Source organism: Pelecanus crispus, chromosome 8 (assembly GCF_030463565.1).
Source record: "Pelecanus crispus isolate bPelCri1 chromosome 8, bPelCri1.pri, whole genome shotgun sequence".
NCBI classification, from domain to species: domain Eukaryota; kingdom Metazoa; phylum Chordata; class Aves; order Pelecaniformes; family Pelecanidae; genus Pelecanus; species Pelecanus crispus.
The window spans coordinates 25951825-25972530 of NC_134650.1; the positions used below are offsets into that span (position 1 = coordinate 25951825).

The 20706-nt window shown below is 55.6% G+C and overlaps 2 protein-coding genes, 1 long non-coding RNA gene and 1 pseudogene across 3 annotated transcripts; 1 reads left to right on the forward strand and 3 right to left on the reverse strand.

Moving 5' to 3' along the window:
* Positions 1-859: 859 nt before the first annotated feature.
* Positions 860-2137, reverse strand: LOC142594098 (uncharacterized). Its single transcript, XR_012831247.1, has 3 exons — positions 2064-2137; positions 1319-1417; positions 860-1056 (listed from the first exon to the last, which is right to left on the reverse strand). It is a non-coding gene; the product is annotated as an uncharacterized LOC142594098 (long non-coding RNA).
* On the reverse strand, positions 2135-9149 carry ACD (ACD shelterin complex subunit and telomerase recruitment factor). Its single transcript, XM_075715712.1, has 10 exons — positions 9109-9149; positions 7906-8035; positions 5267-5391; positions 4645-4735; positions 3991-4070; positions 3738-3782; positions 3125-3159; positions 2580-2743; positions 2295-2386; positions 2135-2144 (listed from the first exon to the last, which is right to left on the reverse strand). The coding sequence occupies exons 1-10, from the start codon at positions 9147-9149 to the stop codon at positions 2135-2137; spliced, it is 813 nt and encodes a 270-aa protein (XP_075571827.1).
* Positions 9150-10426: 1277 nt separating this feature from the next.
* LOC104038254 (C-signal-like) lies at positions 10427-12524 on the forward strand (annotated as a pseudogene).
* A 782-nt stretch (positions 12525-13306) lies between these two features.
* LOC142594097 (C-signal-like) lies at positions 13307-19089 on the reverse strand. The gene is made up of 6 exons (XM_075715074.1): positions 18946-19089; positions 18380-18431; positions 14595-14768; positions 14182-14360; positions 13772-13882; positions 13307-13420 (listed from the first exon to the last, which is right to left on the reverse strand). The coding sequence occupies exons 1-6, from the start codon at positions 19087-19089 to the stop codon at positions 13307-13309; spliced, it is 774 nt and encodes a 257-aa protein (XP_075571189.1).
* Positions 19090-20706: the final 1617 nt, after the last annotated feature.

Here is a 20706-nt window from a genome sequence, read left to right on the forward strand (position 1 = left end):
CATGATGCTGCCTGGGACCCCAATACACCTAGAAAAACTCTGGAGTCTCTCCCTCAGTCATTTCCTGCTCTTCCAATCTTATTTTACCCAGAGAGTTGGAAGACGTTCCAGCAAGCGTTGGTTCCCACCCAGCTCAGCCTCAACCACGTCTTCACCCAGTGCCAAAGATCCTCCTTTGGGAGGGTTGGGGCGGCCATCTACGTCGACACCTGCTTTCAACTCCCCACCCCCAGCAGCCAGGTGAGGAAAGGCCTTGGGGATGGACACCAGCAGTAGGGGGACACAGAGAGCCTCCCCAGGGACCACCCCCAGGGGACCCCACTGCCTACTTCATCTTTACCGGCTGCAGAGCTCTGCGCTGCTCCGGCCTGGAGCTGGGGCCGCTCACTGGGGATGCTTGGTCTTCCTCCTCCTCTTCCTCAGACAGGTCCTTTCCATGCTGCAGCCCCGTCTCCTCCTTTCTGCTCTTCTTCGCACCCCGTGTGCTCACGAACTCCACCCTCCTGCCTGTGCCTCTCCCCCTGCCCCATGGGGCACCTCGTGGATGTTGCTGCCCACCGAGGGCCAGCAGCACCTGGCCATCTTCTGCCAGCAGCTTCCTCTTGGCACCCACAGCATCTCCTCCTTGGGTCCTGGCATGAGCCAGACCATGCTGCAACGTATCTGGAGGGAAAGCTGTGCCACTGGAGTCCGCCTGCTCCCTGTGAGGCATCCCTTCGGGCAGGGATTGCAAGCGGCTGCTGGGCAAGACCGGAAAAGCCGGAGAAAGAGATGGCAGAGTGGCCTGAGAGCCCCCCGATACCTGCGGGCCTTGAGCAGGGCAGGGGGCATCGCAGGCTGCCTCTGCAGCTGACGTTGCCTGGGCGGTGCCAGTCTCCATCGGACTGGTATTGCCGTAGGAGCAGAGCAGTGAGGGAGACGAGGTGTGCACTGGCTCTCCCTGCAGCAAGCCCTCAGGAGAGTCCTGGCTGCATGGTTCCAGCAAGTCAGGAGTGTTGCTGTCAGCAGCCACATCTTGCTGGGTCTTTGGTGAAAGGTCATGTTGAAAAGTCTTCTCTGGTGAGAGAAAATGCATGGTCAGCTTGGGCAGGAGGCAGGCAGCTGGTGGTGGGACCTACCCCAGCACGTCAGGTTGGGAAGGAGAGCTTCGGAGCTGGAATGACGCAGGAACAGGGCAATGGGAACACTACAGCACTACTTTTTGGCCAGGGGAAAGCAAACCAGCATCCAGGATGAGCTACATATTCATCCAGTGAGAGCAGAGGGGTTGTCTCCTGCCAGCAAGGCAGGTTGGATGCTCTGGGGCATGGGGACTCACCATCTGAAGAGTTCAGGGTCAAAGATATTGGGGGGAGCCTGTTCCAGGGGTTGTCCAGGGATCCCTCTGAGCTGTCTGACAAGGCTGTTGACTCTGCAGCTGCAATGATGACGTTGGGGGGTTGATTTTGGCAAAGAAAGCAGCTGCCCACTCCCAACCCTGTGGCAGCTACAAAGGTCTTGGACAAGGCGGCACTCAAGGGGAGCTCCGAGACCCTTTCCAGCCAAAACTGGGGTGTACTCCAGCCAGACTCCTTCCACGACCTCAGCCAGCCCCTGTAGCAGGCAGCGGAGAGGCAGATGCTACCCAGAGAGCAGGCAGGTGGGAGGAAGACCTCCTACACCCTGCGCTGTCCAGGACAGCAGCTCCCTTCATCTCCTCCTCTACATGGAGCTCCTGCAGGTATTTCTGCTGCAAAGCTTGGTGACATAAGTCCATCCCAGTGCCAAACCACAGCCAGCCAAGAGCCCACACTCGGGCACGTCACTTGGGCTCCATGATGGCATCAAAGGGACAAATTAATTTGCTATGCTCCCAGCACAATCAACCAAAGCTGCTCAGCTTCAGGAGGCTGCAGGAATGGGACCATTCCCTGCCTGCTCAAGGCAGGGCTGCGAGTCCTGGTCTCCCAAAGACCTGGCCCTGCTGGTACCTCCTCTGCTCAATCCAAGGAGAAGATGGACTGAGCCAAGTTCAGAGGAAAACACTACAAGGCTGGATGGGGTCTGGAGGTCCCACTACTCACAGCTGGCTTGGGATACGACACTTGGATCACCCGGCACTGTCCTGTCATCACTGCTCTTCCCAGGAGTTGCTTCACTTGTGTCTGCAATGAAAGAGGCACGGCTGGTCACATCCCAGCACGGTGTGCAGCCAAAGCAAAGGAAGTCTTCTCCCCATCCCAGGGAGACCCTTACTTCACATGCTTGGGCACTGAAGTGCCCATCTGCCTACCTCCCAGACAAAGCAACCACACTGACCTGCCTGGGAAGCATCACAAGTAACTGTTTCCTCCTCAGGAGGGATCACCAGGGTGTTGGCCGGGACCATGAAGATGTCCTCACCCTGCTGAAATGAGACATGTTACATGGTTTTCACTGGGCAGTCCCACTCGAGCTGCAGGGGCCCACCTGTAGCTGGTAGTTGAACACCATCTCTCTCCCCAGCACACCTTCACCTCTGCCCACCGCTCTTCCCCTTCCTCCTCCCACCCCTCCAGTGCAGGGTCCCCACCATGAGCCATCTCAGCAGCGAGACTGACCTCTTTTTTGCGCTCTGCCTCCCAGTGGGTAACAGGAACCTCGTCCCTCACTGTCACTGGCATCTCCTTGGGCATCTGTAAATCCAAGCATTCCTCAGCGTTTTCCTTCAAAACCTCCAGCTGGTTTTGTCCTATGGCATCGATCAGCTGAGAGATGGATGGCTCTGGAGCAGGAACACATGAGCATTAGTGGAGAAGACACATTAATTCAGGCAAGCCTCACTTGCAAATGCTTTTACTCTGCTGCATGACTGTCATGTGCACTGAAACCTGTGGAAATGCACAAAATTCTGCATTTCCTTTGCTTCTAGGAACTATCTTTCCTTTCTCCACACAGGTCCTGGAGCAGCAGTGTGAGCATAGGCATGCAATGGCCCACACTGCTTTAGCTGTCAGCACCATCTTGTCCCGCTTTGGGCTTAGCAACATTGCCTTGTGAGATCTGGTCACGTTTGTGCTACCTCTGCCTAACACAGACCAAGCTGAGAAGAGCCAGGAGCCCCACCAAGCAGCCAGAGCATTGCATAGCCCCCCCAACCCTTTACCTGAGCTGGGAGCGTTTTTCAGAGCGAGACTCCTCCTGCAACGACCAAAGAGAAGACAAAGCCTGGTTAGGGCTGGGACACACATAGGCCAGCAGCCTGCTGCAGCTCTTGGTTGCAGATCAAGCACACTGGCTTGGAAGAAGTGGCTTGTGGAAGTAGTGGATTCCCCACTGGGTGCCAGATCTGGCCACTGCTCAGTATCCCATGAATACCCATCAGGGAGCCCTGTTCCTGGAGATGGACTGATGGAGACCCACAAGGATCTCCAGAGTTGGGGCTCCAAGTGTGAAGTGAAGAACAAGCTGTGCAGGGCTTCACCCACCCAGCCAGGCTGCCCACTGCTGGAAGAAGCAAGTTTCCCATGGGTGTTTCCTCCCAGCTCTGCAAGCTCAGAGGAAGAGGCTGGGTTGGAGAGCCCTCTGTCACCAGGATCTCATTTGTCATGGTCTACTCAGCTCTGTCACATCCTGGGGGAGGGAGCCCCACAGGTTAACCAGCAGCTGCCATAATGTGTGTGTGCCCTTGCCAGCCTGCTCTAGCCCCACTCAGAGACTGCATGCTCTTGTCATGGTGTCTGGATATGTTCCCCAGCAATGGCCAGCCCCATACTTACAGCCAGAGCTCCTTTATCTTCTGTAGCACAGAGGGTTCCTGGTTCCTGCAAGCAAGCAAGAAGCCAGTTACCAATTCCCTCCGCATCCCCACCTTCCTTCACAGCTTGCGATGGAGATAATTCCTCTTTCAAAGAACAAAAAGTCCCCACCACAACCAGCTCACACCAGGACTCCCAGGGTCAGTGCCGCCCCAGAGAGATGAGAAAGCCCCCCCAAGAGCAGAGCCCCCCCCGCCTGCCCCATGGGCCGTACCCGTCGGATGACTCCAACCTCTGCCTCTCCATGGGCAGCACAATGAACCGCTGGGCCGTGAGGTAAAACTCGCAGTCCTCCTGCAGGGCAAAGGGAGCCCGTAAGGGAGAGGCGAGCAGTCCCACCTCCACTCCCACCTCCCCTGGGGACAGCAAGCACCCACGCCCCCACCCCAGCTCTGCCACTGACCCTCCAACCAAAATGAGGGTCCCCTCACAAAGGACAACCCCCTTCAACAAGGGGTTTGTACCCTCCTACATCAGCTGATGGCTCTTCAAGAGCCACACGCCAGGCTGGGCCAGCCTGAGGCCACAGGGACACTCCTGAACCCCTGCAAGGGGACAGCAGGCAGCTCTGCCACCAGTGGTCCACATAGGTCTCCTGCAGCTGCGCAGCAGCAGGAGGTAACAGCCGGGTGGCCCTGGGGGAGATGCACCACACGTCCATGGAGGGCTCATGCTATCCCCTGCCCCAGCGCCCAGGCCAAGCCATTGCCACTGCCACAGACCCTCCCAAGAACTGCACATGGAAGAAGAGAGAAGAAAGGCCACCCTTCATCTACCTCCAGTTCCTGGGAGCAGCTCAAAGCAGGTCAGCATGCAGGAAGCAAGGCAAGGTCAACAATGAGTTGCTTCCACTCATCAGAGTACTTACCAGCCTGGCCTCCTCCCGGAAACACACCGTGTACTTCTGCAAGACGATAATTCTGCAAATAAGGCTGGAAAGCCTGAGCTGCATGTGGGTGCTAGAAAAAGAGCAGAGCAGGAACGTCTTGGAGAGATGAAGAATGGAGCTGGACCACCCAGACACATAGTGGGGCTCCCCAAACAGCTACGCCAGCCATATCAGGGCATGCTGGAACATGTCTCAGCATGAGCATCAGGGACCAAGGGCTCCTGGTTCCTCCAACTTATTCCTGCTGCTTATCCTTGGCTCTGCTACCAGCACTCTGCCAGTCTAGGGGTGTCCAAATGGGGAAACTGAGGAAAGCACCGAAGGAGCAGCCCAGGCTACCATGGTTAATGCTCTGGCTCCTTTCACAAAGCTACATGGCATCGCAGCTTCTGCCATCAACCCCTGCCCATCCCAGCCAGCCAAAACTGGAGCACTGAGCACTGGCATTCTGGTTTTCTTCTCTTAGCAGCTCTTTCACTCAGATTTCCCACCCTGTGATTGCTTTAGCTTAACACAACCTGAAACAAGACCAGGCAGGAGCCCCACTAGCAGCTGTGGAGAACTGCTGTCCCAGCCACAGCCAAGTCACGGTGGAACCCACTTTTCCTCCGCCCGCAGAGCTTCAGACGTAATGACAACGCGGATGTAGTAGGACCCATCTGAGACCTGTAGGACGGCATCTTGGAGGACCCCCGGTTGGCCTGGAGCAGTTGAGTCACTCAAAACCTACCAAGAGATTGAGGGCGGGGGGGGAAAAGTCTCACTCAGAATTCCCAGTGAACAAGGACAGGACACCAGACCTGGCTGAGAGCCTGGACTCTTAGGAGAGAAGGTCACCATTCACCAGGTGGTAACGCTTACCCCAAGGCTAAGGGGTCCTGGCTGGACCGAGCAGGCTCCATGCCAAGACAGAACAAGGGACATGCCACATTGTGCAAGAGAGCAATCAAAGGCAAGGTGGGAGAGGAGACACAACCAAGCATTTTTTTACCCAAACCAGCAGCAGGAATCCAGGCAAAAGGGGTCTGGGCAGGCCTGGGACATGTGCTCCTCTGCAAAGCAGAGGGAGACAGAGCAGCAGTAACCAGCAGAATCATTACAGCTGTTCCCTTCTGAATGAAGTTTATGGTGTAGCAACCCTGAGCCTGTACTAAACCATGTTTATGCTGGGTCAAAACAACCCCCAAGGGAAGCAATAAACTGTCATACCTGCCTGCTCCATGGGCTGGGAGCTCTGGATCAGTCCTGGCCTGTCCTAATCCCTACAGCACTGGGCTTCTCCTGGTACACACCTATGGTTTGGTCACATACGTCATGTACATCGTTCACCTCACTGGTGACGCTGGGACACGATGCACGAATAGGGGATGTGAAATCGCATGTCCCACTATGCACAAAAGCCACCTGCATCTTACAAGGGCTGCACCCATGTTCTTTAATAGGTGCCCACCATGCTAAAAAGACCAGTCATCATCAGCTGGGACCTTCTGACAACAAGAGCCTGCCAAACCTACTGCATAAACTCCCTGTACAAGCCAACAAGGCTTCCTGCTGGGTTTAAGGATGCCCATGCCACCAGGATCCTGCTCCCATCAGTATCACAGCTCAGCCACCCAGCAGTCCCTGCTGGCCGTGTCCCATCACCCTGGTGGGAGAAGCCCAGCGTGCAGGTGGCCGGTCCCACCACGTGCTCACTCACTATGGGCAACTCTTGATTCCCAGTGGAGGTAGAGTGGCTTAGCGCATGCTGCAAGAGAGCACCGGTACCAGCAGCAGGCATGGCTGCTCACAGGACTGGGTAAAAAACAAGATAAAGGAGGTAAAGAAGAGGGTAGGTTTGGAAGTTATAGATCTGAAACAGACAGAGAAGGCGGCAGGCATAGCTGGAGCCCAGAGTAAGCTGGAGAAAGGTTCTACTGCTCAAGACATGTTCCCACCCTTCATTAATTGTGGAGGACTCAGGCGAGGGCAGGTTGGAGAGTGGTCACGCTGAGGGAACTCTCCCCACTAATCCCTTGAACCCTAGGGGGGATCCGCTCATTCACTGCTGGGTCTTCATCAGCCCAGCTGCAAGAGCTCTCCTGCATGGGACAGCGGACTGGGCCAAGAAGTAGGGAACCAGTGATTTCACCGCCTCCATGCCTTCAGATGGAATGGAGAACAGGACCACAGGGTCTTCTCTCTCCTGCTGTCATTTTTTTTCTCCCCATCTCATCTCTCCTTCCATTTAAAACACAACATCCATCTTTCTCCTTCCTCCTCCTGTTAGTGAGGAGATGTCTGATCTGCCTCAAATCTTATCCCCAAAAGACATTAGGTGATTGCTAAACAGTAATGTTGTCCATGGTGGGATGCTGCTACAAGCACCCAAAGGCTGCAAGAGAACAGCAAACCAGAGCACTGGAGCTGGGTCTCTCCAGCATCCAGGTCATGACCACAACCCATCACAAGGCAGGAACCGCACACCCTGCCTGTGTGGGTCTTGTGTCTGCTTGTGCACCCGGTTGTCTCACAGCATCTTCATCCAATCCCTCCAAGTCCACAGCTGAATCAGCAGAACTGACTCCACTCGGTTGTTTTCCTCATGCTTCCTTCCCGCTGCCTATCAGGCCTAAAACAGGCAAGAGTCCTCTCACTAAAGCTCTCTCCTGCCATATAGGATAGATCAAATGTCAAAGACATTGCCAGTGCCGCACAAAAAGCTCTCCAGGAACTACGCAAGAGCAGGTTTTGTGCCTCAGAGCCTCATACCCTGAATCACCATGCAAGAGCCTCTCCCAAAAGAGCCAGCATCCACAGGAGCATGAGCTCGTAGTCCCACCAACACTCACCACCAGACAGGGTGAGGCTCCAGACACCTCAGCAGGTCCAGCTTCTGCCTCATGCTACCCACTGTCAGGACCACCCATCAATGACATGGTACAAGGAAGGAGAGTACGTAGAGAGGAGGAGGAGGAAGGCAAGGCAGCCTGCAAGGCTAGGAGAGAGCATGACTTTGGAGGCTGCAAACTCTTTGGACGAGAGCAGGGCACACCTACCAGGGGCGCAAAAGTCAGCCAAGGCCATGAGAAATGGGCAAAGCAAAGTTTCTCCACCTCAAAAAAAAAAAAAATATCGGGGACTTTGAGGAGGAAGGGTCGCCCACCCACAGCTACTGAATTGGGAACCGCTGAACACTTGCAGGAACTTGGATTTCAAATGCTGCTGGAGCACTTTAGGACAGTCCCCCTCGCTACCTACCCGCAGGACCTGCCCGGCCAAGAGATTCTCATTGGCATCCAGCTGCTCGTAATTCACCAAGAGGTTTGCAATCCAAGGCTGCAAGACGTAGACTTTAGGAGAAGACATGTTTTTGTTCTCATACACAAACCTATGGGACAAGAGATGAGGCACCAAATCAGTAGAGCGAGACACAGCAAAGCTCTGGCATCCCAGGAACAGTTTTGCAACCCAAACTCAGCCACAACCCCACGGACTGGCTCAAATCCAGCCCAAATCCACTCGCTTCTCCACAAGGACACCCATCCTAATGGAGCCGTGCCGAGGAAGGTGCGCTGCTGGGGGCACGCAGGTCCCGGAGCACCCCGCTCATGCCACAGAGAAGGGACATCAGCAGGCTCCAGAGCTGCGTGCGGGCCGGGTCAGGCCTTTTGCAAGTGTCCCACCCAGTTCAGGACATTTCCCCCCCCCCCCCCCCTTCCCATATTGTTTATTATCTCCCAATAATTATTCTCCTGTGCCCAGGACTTAACCATCACTCCCCTAGCTGCCAAAGGGGGAAGGGGTCTCTCTTTGCCGGATGAGGGCCGTGCGGCAGGGCTGGGACAGGCAGGGTTGGGGCACAGGCAGGGCTGCCGTGCCCAACCGCCCCCCGGGCCCCGCCTCACCTGGGCCCCAGCGCCTGGCGCCGTCCCGCCGCCACCCCCGGCTGCTCCCGCCGGCCCCGCTGCTCCCCCGCGCCGGCCCCGCCGGGACAAGCGGCCGCCGCCGCCGCCATAGCCCCGCACAGCGAGGCGAGACGGGGCCGCGACCCAGGAAGAGGAAACGGGGCCGGGCTGCCGAGGATCCGGGGCGGAGCGGCTGGCGGAGCCTGCCCGGCTCTGCCCCCAGCTCCGTTCCCGCCTGCATCCCCAGCCCCGTCCGCGTCCCGAACTGCACCCACAGCCCCAGCCCACACCGGACTCCTTGCTCTCCTCCAGGCTTTTCCTGGGCACACACGCACCCCGTTGTTTGCCTTTCTGTTACCACTTCCCATTCAATGGTTCACGCCTGATGACAAACCATCACTGAAACACTACCTTGTTTTCACATTGTTTCCTATGGTTTTGGCCCCAGTAGCTCTAAGCAGCCCCACGTTCTCCCCAGGCGGTCACCCATGGGATGCATCCTCCACAACGGGCTTGCACACACTTTGCCTCTTCTTGAGGCATTAAAGCTGCTTACCTGCTCAAATCCAGCAAGCAAATGGAAATGTGCAGGCACATCCCGAAGTGACGGCAAACACCTCTTCTCGTGCAGGTCAAGGCTGAAATCAAGCCATGTGAGTTGTGGCTCTGTCCAGGCAGTGTCTTCTCATCCCCGGCCGGAGGCTGTGGCTGAATCAGTGGGCTTGAGTGAGTACGGTGAAATGCCGCAACAAGACGGATGAGTGCTACACAGAAGAGTAGACAGCAGGGTTTGTTTTTAAAGAACAACCTCATTTATTGGGATCTTTGCATAAGGTAGCACACACATGGATCAAATCTCTTGAACAAGTCGGTTGGTTAGAATCACAGAATCATAGAATCATAGAATCGTTTAGGTTGGAAAAGACCTTTAAGATCACCCAGTCCAACCATTAACCCAACATTACCAAGTCCACACTAAACCAATCAAGGGTAGACTAGACTAAACCATGTCCCAAAGCGCCACGTCAACCCGTTTTTTGAATGCTTCCAGGGATGGTGACTCCACCACCTCTCTGGGCAGCCTGTTCCAATGCTTGACAACCCTTTCCGTGAAGAAATTTTTCCTAATTTCCAACCTAAACCTCCCCTGGCGCAGCTTGAGCCCATTTCCTCTCGTCCTATCGCTAACCACATGGGAGAAGAGACCAACACCCACCTCGCTACGATCTCTTTTCAGGTAGTTGTAGAGAGCTATAAGGTCACCCCTCAGCCTCCTCTTCTCTAGGCTAAACAATCCCAGTTCCCTCAGCCGCTCCTCATAAGACCTGTGCTCCAGACCCTTCACCAGCTTTGTTGCCCTTCTCTGGACACGCTCCAGTACCTCAGTGTCTTTCCATCCCTGACCCTGCCTTTGGTGTTGCACAAATTAAGGTCAACAAACTGCACTGTGCAGGGTCAGCGAGTCTACCCTTGCCTGCCTGACCTCAGGTGAGGGGAGGGACAGAGCCTGGTCTCCCAGGAGGGAGGGTGGCAGTGGGAGGGGACATCTCAGTGCAGGAACAGGGGTAATGTTGGCCCAGAAAACCGAGCAGCTCAGATTTGGAGCAGGGAAGGTACAAAGAGCAGCTTTCCAGCCATCCAGCCCAGGGCATTCCCTGCCTGGGCAGGACACTCAGCTCTCCTTGCGTCATTCCTTCGCTGCCAGGAAAGGTGGATTGTGGGTATGGACCACAGCCAAGAGACTGGGGCGCTGGCAGAGAATTTCCTAGAGCCATGGACTGATGCAAGCCCTCACAGGAAAGTGTGAGATAACCGAGTAGCAAAAGGCACCTGCAGAGTCAGGGTAAGAGCAGTGCAGCGGCGGACGGAGCAGCATGGCAGGGCTTCGGGTCTGCTCCCTTCTGGTGACTGGGGCCAATCGGGGAATTGGCCTGGGACTCATCCAGCAGTTCCTGGGGATACCAAACCCACCCAAGTGGGTCTTCGCGGCTTGTCGGGACCCCAAGGGACAGCGAGCGCAGGTGAGGCTGGGCTGGGACACAGTGGGTTGTGCTGGGGGACAGGAGCACTCGCTGCCAGTGCAGCAGGTTGGAGCAGGCAGCGGGTTTGCAAAGGGCTCGAGCTGCAGATGGGCACCCATGGCACAGGGCAGCGGGGTTGTGACAGCTGTGGGACCAGCTGTGCATGGGATGTGCAGAGGGGGTGGTGGCACATGGTGTATGCGGGAGGCACAGAGCCCCATCTGAGGGGAGCAGGGAAGCCAGAGCAGGGTGCTGGGCGCAAGGCGGTACAGGGACAGAGCCGGAACGATACGGGCTTTGCCTGGGAAAGGCTGAGCATCTGCACAGCTGGTCCAGCTTTGCCGTGCCCACGTGGTCTCCTCTCTTGCAGGAGTTGCAGAATTTGGCCTTCAGGCACTCCAACCTGGTCATCATCCCACTCAGTAGCTGCCCCAAGGTGGGGGTCCCTTGCCCAGGTTCCCCTGGAGTGTGCCTGAGCGCTGTGCACACCCTGGGAGCCCCATGCTGGGAGGGAGCTGTGCCGTGGACCAGCACCTGTGGGGACACCAGGCACTGCTCTCCCTCCTGCCCCCGGCCAGCTCTGAGGGCACATCCCTAGGAGAACACAGGGGGCTCCCATCCCCTGGCACAGTGCAGGGTGTGAGCCACCATGGTGACACTGACCTCCCCTGTGCTGGCTCCGCAGAAGTCACCAATCCTGCCAGCATCAAGGCAGCTGCAGCCCGAGTTGGGGAGCAGCTGGGGGGCTTGGGGCTGAACCTCCTCATCAACAACGCTGGAATCGCCAAGTTGAACTCGCTTGATACCGAGACACTGGAGGACATGTCCCAGATTTATGCCACCAATATGGTTGGGCCCCTACTGCTGAGCCAGGTGAGACACTCACCCAAGCTGGGCTGTCCCAGGGGGCACAAAAGACTGGTGGGAGAGGGTCCTGCCTCTGCTCTGGTGCCGATGGGCTCTTGCCCAAAAAGAAGCCCATGGAGCCACAGGCTGGAGCTCAGGAGTTGGAGCCTGGCAGGCTGGAGCAGTAGGAAGAAGAGGGAGGATGCTGGTTCCAATGTTGCCTGCTGTGGAAAAACCTGGTCCACTCCCCTGTGCCACCTCCATGTGTGCCCCAGTCTCCTCTTTCTCCTCGCAGGCATTCCTGCCCTTGCTGAAGAAGGCTGCCCAAGGGAGCCTGGGCTCAGTGCTGAGCTGCAGTAAAGCCGCCATCATCAACATGTCCAGCTATAGGGGCTCCATCACTTCTCCCTCTGGTTGGGATCTGATGCAAGTTGTCTTGTACCACTGCAGCAAGGTACAGCCATGCCATACTAGGGACAGATTTGCCTCCCCTGCCCTCTGCCTGCCATGGGGTCTGCACGTGTCGTCTTGCAGCCACCCTTCCCCTCACACTGCCATCCCTGCCCTGTCTCCCTGCAGGCTCTGAACATGCTGACCAAGTGCCAGTCCCTGGGATAGCGGGAGCACGGCATCCTCTGCACTGCTCTCCACCCTGGCTGGGTGCAAACCGACATGGGGATCTCAGCTGGACACACGGTAGGAGTTTCACCATGGCGGGTCCATCAGAGCCCCTGTGCTGATTTTCCACGGGAGGGAGTTGATGCCCTGAGCCCCTGACCACAACCTCCCTGCCTGCCTCATCGCTGCCTGGGCAGCTCCCCCTGCCCTGGCCCCTGGTGCCCCCATCCCCTCAGCTCCCTGCTCGGCCCCTCTGCCCGGGGCTGGCTGCTTTCCCCTTGCCCTCACGGCTCCTTCCCCTGGCCCCAGCTGCTCCAGGGCAGCCCTTAGCCAAGCCTTGGGCATGGGCTGCCTCTCCCCCTCTGCCCCACAGTCCCCCGTGATGGTGGACGCCAGCGTGTGAGGGATGCTGAAGGTGCTCTCCTCCCTCTCTGAGAAGGACACGGGCACCTTCCTGGACTGGGAAGGGAAGGTTGTGCCCTGGTGAGACGCTGGCCCGGCCTCCTGACAGCGGGGCCCTGTGCTGCTGCTCCCACCTGCCCCACATCCTCAATAAACCCCTGCCCAAGAGCCACTGGCTCTGCTGCGTGGCCCTGCTCCTTATCCCGGGGTGTGGCGGTGCCCACGGCCACCCGCCCAGCCCACGGCTGTTGCTGGGGTCCCCAGGAGTGACAGCCTGTGGGTGCCGTGGCACTGTGACCACCCTCTGGAATGTCCCCTCCAGGAGGCACAGGAGCTGGGGCAGAGCCCCTCTCCTGGGAGGAGAGAGATCTCCTGAGCATCCGCAGGGCTGGCAAACATCCTGTGCACCCACAAGGCTGGCTTTCCCCCTGCCTGGCTGCAGGGCATCCCCAGGGCTGCTCAGCCTGGGGTGCCCGAAGGGCTGGGGTTTGGAGGGACCGGCTGCCCTCTCCCCTCAGTTGGGGGACCGTTGGTCGCAGGTGGGACAGATGGACAGATGGCACTAAGGCAGCACATGGGGAGGGGGTGCCAGGCTCAACTAGGAGGTTGGAGGCTGGGGGCGCAGAGATGGTGCAGAGAGGCATCAGCTCCTGGCATTTATGGAGGTGGGAGGTACAAGGGGGCTGCAGGGCCGTGCATGGGGTAGGGAGGGGTGAGAGAAGCTGCTTTCCATGCCCTTCCCCTCTCCCTGGCAGCCTGGAGCAGGCTGAGGGTGTGGGGGTGACCATGCGGAGGGGTGAGCCAATGAGCGGGAGGCTGCAGCGTGGGCAAGAGGCGCCATCATCTGTCCGTCCGTCTGTCTGTCCATCACCAGGGCAGGCTGTTCCCTTCCCAGTCGAGGAAGGCTCCAGAGGTGTCCTGCGAGAGGCTGGCTGGCACAGTCAGGATGCCCCGCACACTGTGTTCCACCATCACGGGTACCTGCAGAAGCAGACAAGGTGCAGCACCACTGCTCTGGGCTGTCACCGGCACAGAAGGCAGCTGGGCTTGGGCAGACTGGAGGGTGCACAGCCAGGGAAGCAGCACCCATGGTGCTCATGGGGACATTTTTCCTTATTGCTGCCCCCCTGCTCTCTGTGCTGGGTCGGGGGGCACAGGGCTGTCTATCCTGTGCGCTTGGCATGTTGCAGCTTGCTGCCTGCTCCCTGCCTGCTCCACCCGAGGAGCTGGAACTAGCATCCCACAGCATCACACAACATCCCCTGCCCCAAGTGCCCCTGCCCTCCCTGAGAAGTGGGGGTCCTGCTGACCCTCCCCTGCACAGCCCAGTACCTTCTCTGTCCCCGTGTCGGTCTTCACCCAGCCAGGATGGATGGCCGTGCACAAGATGCCCTTGTCTTGGAGCTCCGCAGCCATGCACCTCGTCACCATGTTCTGGGCAGCCTGGAAGAGGCACCACTGTGCCAGCACAACTCGGGGCACAGGTGGGCAGGAGGGGGCACATTTCCCAGCCAGAAAATGGCTGTGGAGGTGGGAAATGGGACTTTGCCCTGCAGTAAAGCATCAGCACAACCTGCCTGAAAGGCTCAGTCCTGGGTGCTGCTGCTCTCTGTCTCCATGCTTATGCTTGGGAGAGCCAGGCAGGGGGTAGGTGGCCTGGGGTAGGTGGGTGCACCTATGGGCTCCCCTCTACAGGCACAGTGCACAGCAGAGCATTCCCAGCACCTCCCCTGGCACCTCACCTTGCTGGCACGGTATGGGTACATGGGGGCCTGTGGCACCCTGAGGCACAGCCCTATGGAGACCAGTTTGGTGGAGACGTTTATGGCTGCGGCCTTGCTGCAGCTCAGCCCCTCCTTCCCTGTGCCCTTCACTGCCTTCTCCAGGAGCAGCAGAAATTTCTGAGGCAAAGACAGCAGTGCTCTGTTAATACACAACAAGCCCTGAGCTTGAGGACCATCCTGGAGGTCTCCGTCACAGACCGTGGATGAGCATCTGGACAGACACCCCCAGCAGAAGGGCAGGGGATGGGGAGGACGCCCCAGGGATGGGCCAGGCTCTAGCCTTTCCCTTCGCCAGGGAAGGAGCGAGCTGGCACGGCCAGCCCGGGGCAGGCAGGAGCTCCAGCTGGGGAGGAGCGAAGCATGGGAGATGCTGGGGCTGGGCTGCCTGTCAGCAAAGGCAGAGAGCATCTTCTGTGAATCCAGGGAGCGCAGCGTGGCATGCAAACTGACACCTGCATTGTTGATGAGCAGGTTCAAGCCCTGGTCCTTCAGATGAGACCCCACAGCCCGTACGGCCCCTCGGATGCTGGGCAAGTTCACAGTGTCTGCCAGGGCAAAAAGTAAAGTAGAGCAGAGGTCCAGTGGGTCATGCAGCATCCACTGCAAAGCGTGCTGTGGCTGGAATGGCTCTCTTTAATCTACAGCATTATCCAAAAAGAAAGGACCAGGTTTTGCAGGTCAGGGTGTTATGCACATTGAAATGAGCAGCAGTTTGTCCTCACCTTTTGGTTTCACAGCCTTAGCTGAATTAAACCACGACTTGGCTCCTTTTTGGTCATATGGAGCCTACTGTTAAGAAGGACTTAGCTGTATTTGCCTTCTGTATTCAAGGAATTTATGATTGCACAAGGGGTGCTCTGTCCTTGCACACTGAGGCTCCCGGTTTTATTTCCACCACAAGCCAACACAGTCGGATGGGCACATTTTAAGGAGACACCATCTTTGGGGAAACAACCTAACTACAATCTTTGAGCCCTTCTGTATTGCACAGCAGCTATAGGGGCTGTTAACATAGGGGAAACACATTCATTTTATTGTTGAATTACATGAAGATCTTCTCTGGTTGATGTCCATTCTGACTGATCATCTAGAGCTATCTTTGCCTTTTTTAATAATTTGTGCTTAAATTAGTCTTCCACAGCACAACTTCCCATAGATTTACAGCCGTTTGTATTCAAAAATCCTTCCTTTTTTCTTTTCTTTTTCTTTTGTTTAGATTTTTTTTGCTTCACATTGTTACCAATGAGGATTTGGAGCTGACAGATGAACTGAGGTGAGTACAAGTAATAAAAGATTTGGGATATAACCTGCAGTATTTGTTTGTAAGCTCCAAGTCTGAACCTCCCCATCTCTACAGATGCTCCAGCCAGGCTATGGGGACAACACTTCTCAAGCAACCAGAAACAACTGACCTCCCTGAAATTGTGCTAACAGGTGTATGCATTTCCAGTTCCTTTTTTGTCACTTAAATATTGGTATCTCTTTGAAAATCTGCCGTGCTTTAATTGCAGAATTTTTTGGCTAAATTGATAGGAGTGGTATTTTTTAAGTTTATGCTCAGCTTTTGGGTTTGCTTGTTAGGACATGCATCCCCTATCAGGTGCTTGCCCACTGAAGCGGCCATTGTTGATTTAAAAGGGGTTATCTAAACACCTTCAGGATCTGAAATGGGATGCTTAGGCCAACATTAAACTTTATATATTGCCTTTTAACATCCCAAGTACACCACGGAGCCCTTAAGAACCATGAATATTCATGTGTATGGGCATGTTGGAGTGTGCCTTTGTTCCCCAAGCACATTTTTGCACACATTTTTTGCAAGTGCTAATCTGATGAGCCTGCTGGGTGGGGGGAATCGCAGAGCTAGATTTCTTTTTTGCAACACTTGGGCCACCAAACTGTGTTTCTGTTCTCATGCTTAGACAAGACTGACTTAGCAAAGGTCTGCAAGGCTGAAGATTCCCTTCCTGAAGTATTTTGTACACTGACAAGCAGCAGAACAATTGTTTTTCCTGCCATTTTTAAGTAGCCTGGTGGCTTTATGGTGGTAAGCAAGTATTTGAGTGGCCCAGGACTTGTACCACCTTGCCTTGTGTAGCATGAACCTTTGTAGAGGTGTCATGAAAACATTTTGGGGGAATTTGATGAGATAATCTGCTGTGGGGCTGCCATACGTGAGGGGATGGAGCCTTAGAATTTGAGAGGACATGCATGGCTAGCTGCAGGACATATCACAGGGCGCATTTTAGTGACTTTGGATAACCACTGAACAGAGTTCAAGGCTCCATCACTCCACCATGTGTGATGGATCTTTCAGTCACTTTGGTGAATGATTAATTGCTCTGTTTGGACTAGCTGAGTCATTGCTCCAAGGGGCCAGGCATGTGGGACCAGCACGTTTCTAGTGCTAGGCCAGCCACATTTGCTGAAGGAATAAACTCTTGTCTCCTTGGAAGAAGTAAGAGGATAAAGATGGGAAAGAAAGAAAGAGAGAATGAAAGGAAGTGACACGGTTTATGCATTTTGGAGTTAATTTCCAACTTTCCTTTCTGAAAAGTGCATTCCTGTTACTGGTTTGAAGCTAACCTTTCCTTAAGATGGAGAAAGACAGCCTGAAGCAGCTTCTCCTTTTTAAAAATACTTTGTTGCTGTTGGATTTTTCATAGCTTTTTAGCTTATTTGGGGACTTTATTGATAGTCTGGGTTTTGGGGTGTATGTGTTTTAGCAAACGTTGTTTATTTAGTGGTCAGCCCCTTGATATGTCCCTTTTTATGTTAGCTGTGCTTTGGTGAGCAAAGTAAGCATGCTCTTCTCATCACATACTGCTGGCTGGGGCTCACAGGTAATTTTAAAGATGCTATTTTTTATCACAGAGAAGGTGTTCTACTTTAATAATCTATTTAACAGTAAGAGAGAGATTTGCTGCCTCTTTTTAGTAAAGCCTGACTTCAGGAATGCTTTCTTTGCTAAGAAATGCTAAAAATTTACTCAAACTTTTCACGTGATTTTTAACAAATGAATAGGTAGGTAGAAACTGATATGGTCTCTGCATTGCCTTGATTCAGTTTTTTTTATTATTGGCTCTAAGGAAAGACTCAAACTTATTTATCTGGTTGCTTCCCACCTCACTTATAATAGTGATGGCAATTCTGGTGCAAACCCTTCCTTAAAACACCTCTTTTGGATTTGGATGGGTTTTTTACCAACTCTTCTTAAAAAAAAGAGGCTGCGAGCAGCCCTGCTCTCTCAGACAACGCTGTCTGTGTCCTCAAGACACATCTGCAGAAAACCGTGGTCCTCACCTGGTGCTCCTTATCTCCCCATGCTTCACCCCACGCTGTCCTCCCCAGCAAGCCCCCATCCCTGCCCAGCACCCTAGAAGCTTCCTGCTTGTGAATACCCCAACTTTGGCAACAATAAGCGCTGCCCTGGCTGCTTTCCCTTTTCTCCCCCAAGTCCCTGTGCTATCCAGGTCTGTTTGCCACCTTCTCCTGCTGCTCCCCAGCATTACTGACAAAGGCCACTGAATCTGGCCTGCCTACATGGGAGCAGGGAAAGGACATCTCCCCAGTCCAGGGTGCAGACCTCCCAAACTGGAGCATGCCTCCAGGCCTGAACATCAACCTGGGATACCACCACCACCACCACCACAAGTCCACATTTCCCATATGCATCCTTTTAGCCTATTTCTTTTCTCCCTTTTTACCAGCAGCAAAGGAAATGCCGACCATGACCACCTCCAAACAGACCCCAAACCAACCCTCCTTCTTAGGAACCATCCAGTAAGTTTACTTGCTGTGCCCTGCCTTGCTTCGCTTTGCAAATGTGCATGTCCCAGCCCAGAACTCAGGCACTGTATTTAGCATCTTTAGGAACAGAGATCATGCCTTTCCCATGAAATTCACTCAGCTGAGGTGTCCAGACCCACCTCTGCCTGCCTCTGAAGGTTTGACTGCTTTCAGCCAGAGGACAGCTCTCCTTGGAGGGGGAAGCCTGGCCAGATGTGTTCCCATCCCTCCCCACCTGGCAGGGCTGGAGCTGCCTGGCTGCCAGCATTAAGGCAGGCTGCCCGACAAAACTTCCCCCGCTCCTGTGCCCAAACCGAATGGAGGAGTAGAAGCAATGCTGGCTGCAAGGAGGGAGATCACTCCATACCTAGCTGGACCAGTTTGATGCTGGGGTGCTGGGCAGCTAATTCTTGCAGGGCCTGGAAACAAAGTGATAGAGCAAGGGAGGAGGTTAAAAGTCACCACTGGCACAGCCAGGTCTCCCACCTCTGCTCCCTGGTCACCCCAGCTGGAGCCAGGACAGGATGGCTTTGCTTTTGCTGGGGAAGGTGTGCGGGGCTGTTCCCAGCAGACAGGGCATGGTGGCATCCCCACAGCTGGCAGGAGAAGGGGCACGGCTGGGCTCAGGCACTGCCCCCTGTGTGATCCCAGCATGGGGAAGGGGTTGGCCGGCCATCAGCATGGCCAGGAGCAAGCGCTGAGGACATGGGCACCATGTCTGTCCCTCCAGTCCCATTGCACCCATCTGGGTCACACACTGCCATAACTGTGGGGCTGGGAGGTTATGAGACCCAGATGAAGCACTCCTGCCCCCACTGCCAGACCACCCAGCCAGGGCCAGATCCAGCAGAGAGCTGGCAGAGCTGCTGGGACCACAAATTCCCTTTTCCCACCTGGCTCTGGACTATCCCCATGCCCTGCACCCACACTGACCTTCCCTCTCAGACCCTTGGGGTCACGGCAGGTGGCAAAGATGTGCTGGGGGGGGCAGGGGCTGGCAGCGAGCTGCCTCACAAGCTCCAGCCCTATGCCCTGGTTGGACCCGATCACTAGCACACTCCGAGCCAGTGCAGCCATCTCTGTGAACTCTGCGTTGGGTGGTGACACATGGCAGGACTGATGCCTGCTCAGCATGAAAAGGAGCCAGGCACAGCCCAGGGTGTGGCTCTGGGCACCCACGGCGGGGGGGGGGGGGGGGGCGGGATGGACGGACATGGTGCCAGCACCAGCCCTGACCCCTCGCCTGCCCCAGGCAAAGTCAGGGTCCCAGGGTGGACCAAGGGCTCACCATCATTTCGGCACATGAGGCTGCATGTCTCCTGCATTACCCAGTTCTCCACTGCTTCAATCCTCTAAAGCCCCAGCTCCCAGAATCCCTGTAAGTGCAGGAGAAGGTTCACCTCTACCACGAGCTTGGAGAAGCACTTGGAAACACCACCAGGAAAAGGAAAACAGGTCCAAAACTGGCTGTGCCCAGCTATCTCCCAAGTCTGGGGGGTGAGTTTGGGATGGTTGAACCCAGGAATGCTAATCCAAAGCCCAGCCTGGGAAGCACAGGGAAGGCATGTCTAATACTGCAAGCTCAACTCGTGCCAATGCTTTCACCCAGAGCACCCAGGAGCCAACAGAGACCTCCAGCTCCCTGCAGCCCCGTCCACCCACTGCTGGGGCACCAAGGTCACAGCCATCACCCTTCTCCTTATTGGAGGACAGTGCTGGATACTTATCAGACCAAGAGGTGCCTGCAAAGCCAAAGCTCCTGCAGCCCAGACCAGCCTGGGGGCATGGATTTTTAGGAGGCGGAAGTGAGTAAGGTGCTAAAAGAAACAAAGAGCTGACTTGTAAAAAGCCTGAGCTGAAATTGAAGAATTGGGGCAACCTGAATTTAAGGTGGGGGAGGAAATAATAAGAAGAAAGTAGCCAGGATGAGTCCATCACATCTGGATGTGCCCAAAGGGACACGTGTTGTCCAGCCTCGCTCAGCCTGGCAAAGGGGACAGAGCTGACTATTCCCCAAGTATTTGAGTGGTTCCAGGTCTGGCAATCACCAAAGAAATACCTGAGCCAGCAGCTAGGAGACGGTGAAGGTGTTCCAAGTTTGGAAGATGTGCTTTCAGGTGACACAGAGCACGGAAAGGAGGAAGCAGTGATGTTTCCTTCCATCTTGGTGGATAGACTACGGCCCCCATGAGACATAAGCGTGCTGGGTGTGGATTTGGATGGTCTTAGACTCAGACCTGCACAGACTTGCCAGCTCCTGCTCCTATCTGCAAGCAGCACCTGGAGCAGAGTTCCCATTAGGAACCAACAAGACTGGAGTTTCCTCTTTCCTTCCAGGCTCCTTGGGAAGGAGAGAACAGACACAAGTGAGGAGGGCTGCAGGACCAAGAATGGTGGGAATGGCCGCAGGCCAGCACTGAGCTGGGGAAGGCGAGCAGCAAGCAACCTTTGGAAATGGCTAACTGATGGCAACTGAGGCCAAGAAGGACAGCAGCACAGACGTGCTCATGGCTCAGGAACCACAGCGTGGGGCCAGGAGGGATGCTCTGGGGAAGATATGAGACCAGTCTACAAGATCCCAATGCTGTAGAGGCACCTGGGGACCATCCAGGTTGGAGAGGACCTGGGAGGGCTCTACTTCAAGCCCCATCAGGAGGAGCAGGCTCATCAATGTCTTCAGATCAGGTTGCCCCA

Bases quoted from the DNA above. Each gene is read 5' to 3' on its own strand.
- ACD (XM_075715712.1), bottom strand. From the start codon at position 9,149: ATGTGCCTGCACATTTCCATTTGCTTGCTGGATTTGAGCAG. The intron at 4,736-5,266 runs GTGGGTTCCACC...CTCTTTTTCTAG, and splicing joins GCTCTGCGGGCGGAGGAAAA to CACCCACATGCAGCTCAGGC. The intron at 4,071-4,644 runs GTAAGTACTCTG...TTTGCCCTGCAG, and splicing joins TCCGGGAGGAGGCCAGGCTG to GAGGACTGCGAGTTTTACCT.
- LOC142594097 (XM_075715074.1), bottom strand. From the start codon at position 19,089: ATGGCTGCACTGGCTCGGAGTGTGCTAGTGATCGGGTCCAACCAGGGC. The intron at 18,432-18,945 runs GTCAGTGTGGGT...CTTTGTTTCCAG, and splicing joins CCAAGGGTCTGAGAGGGAAG to GCCCTGCAAGAATTAGCTGC. The intron at 14,361-14,594 runs GCATCTCCCATG...GTATTAACAGAG, and splicing joins TGACAGGCAGCCCAGCCCCA to CACTGCTGTCTTTGCCTCAG.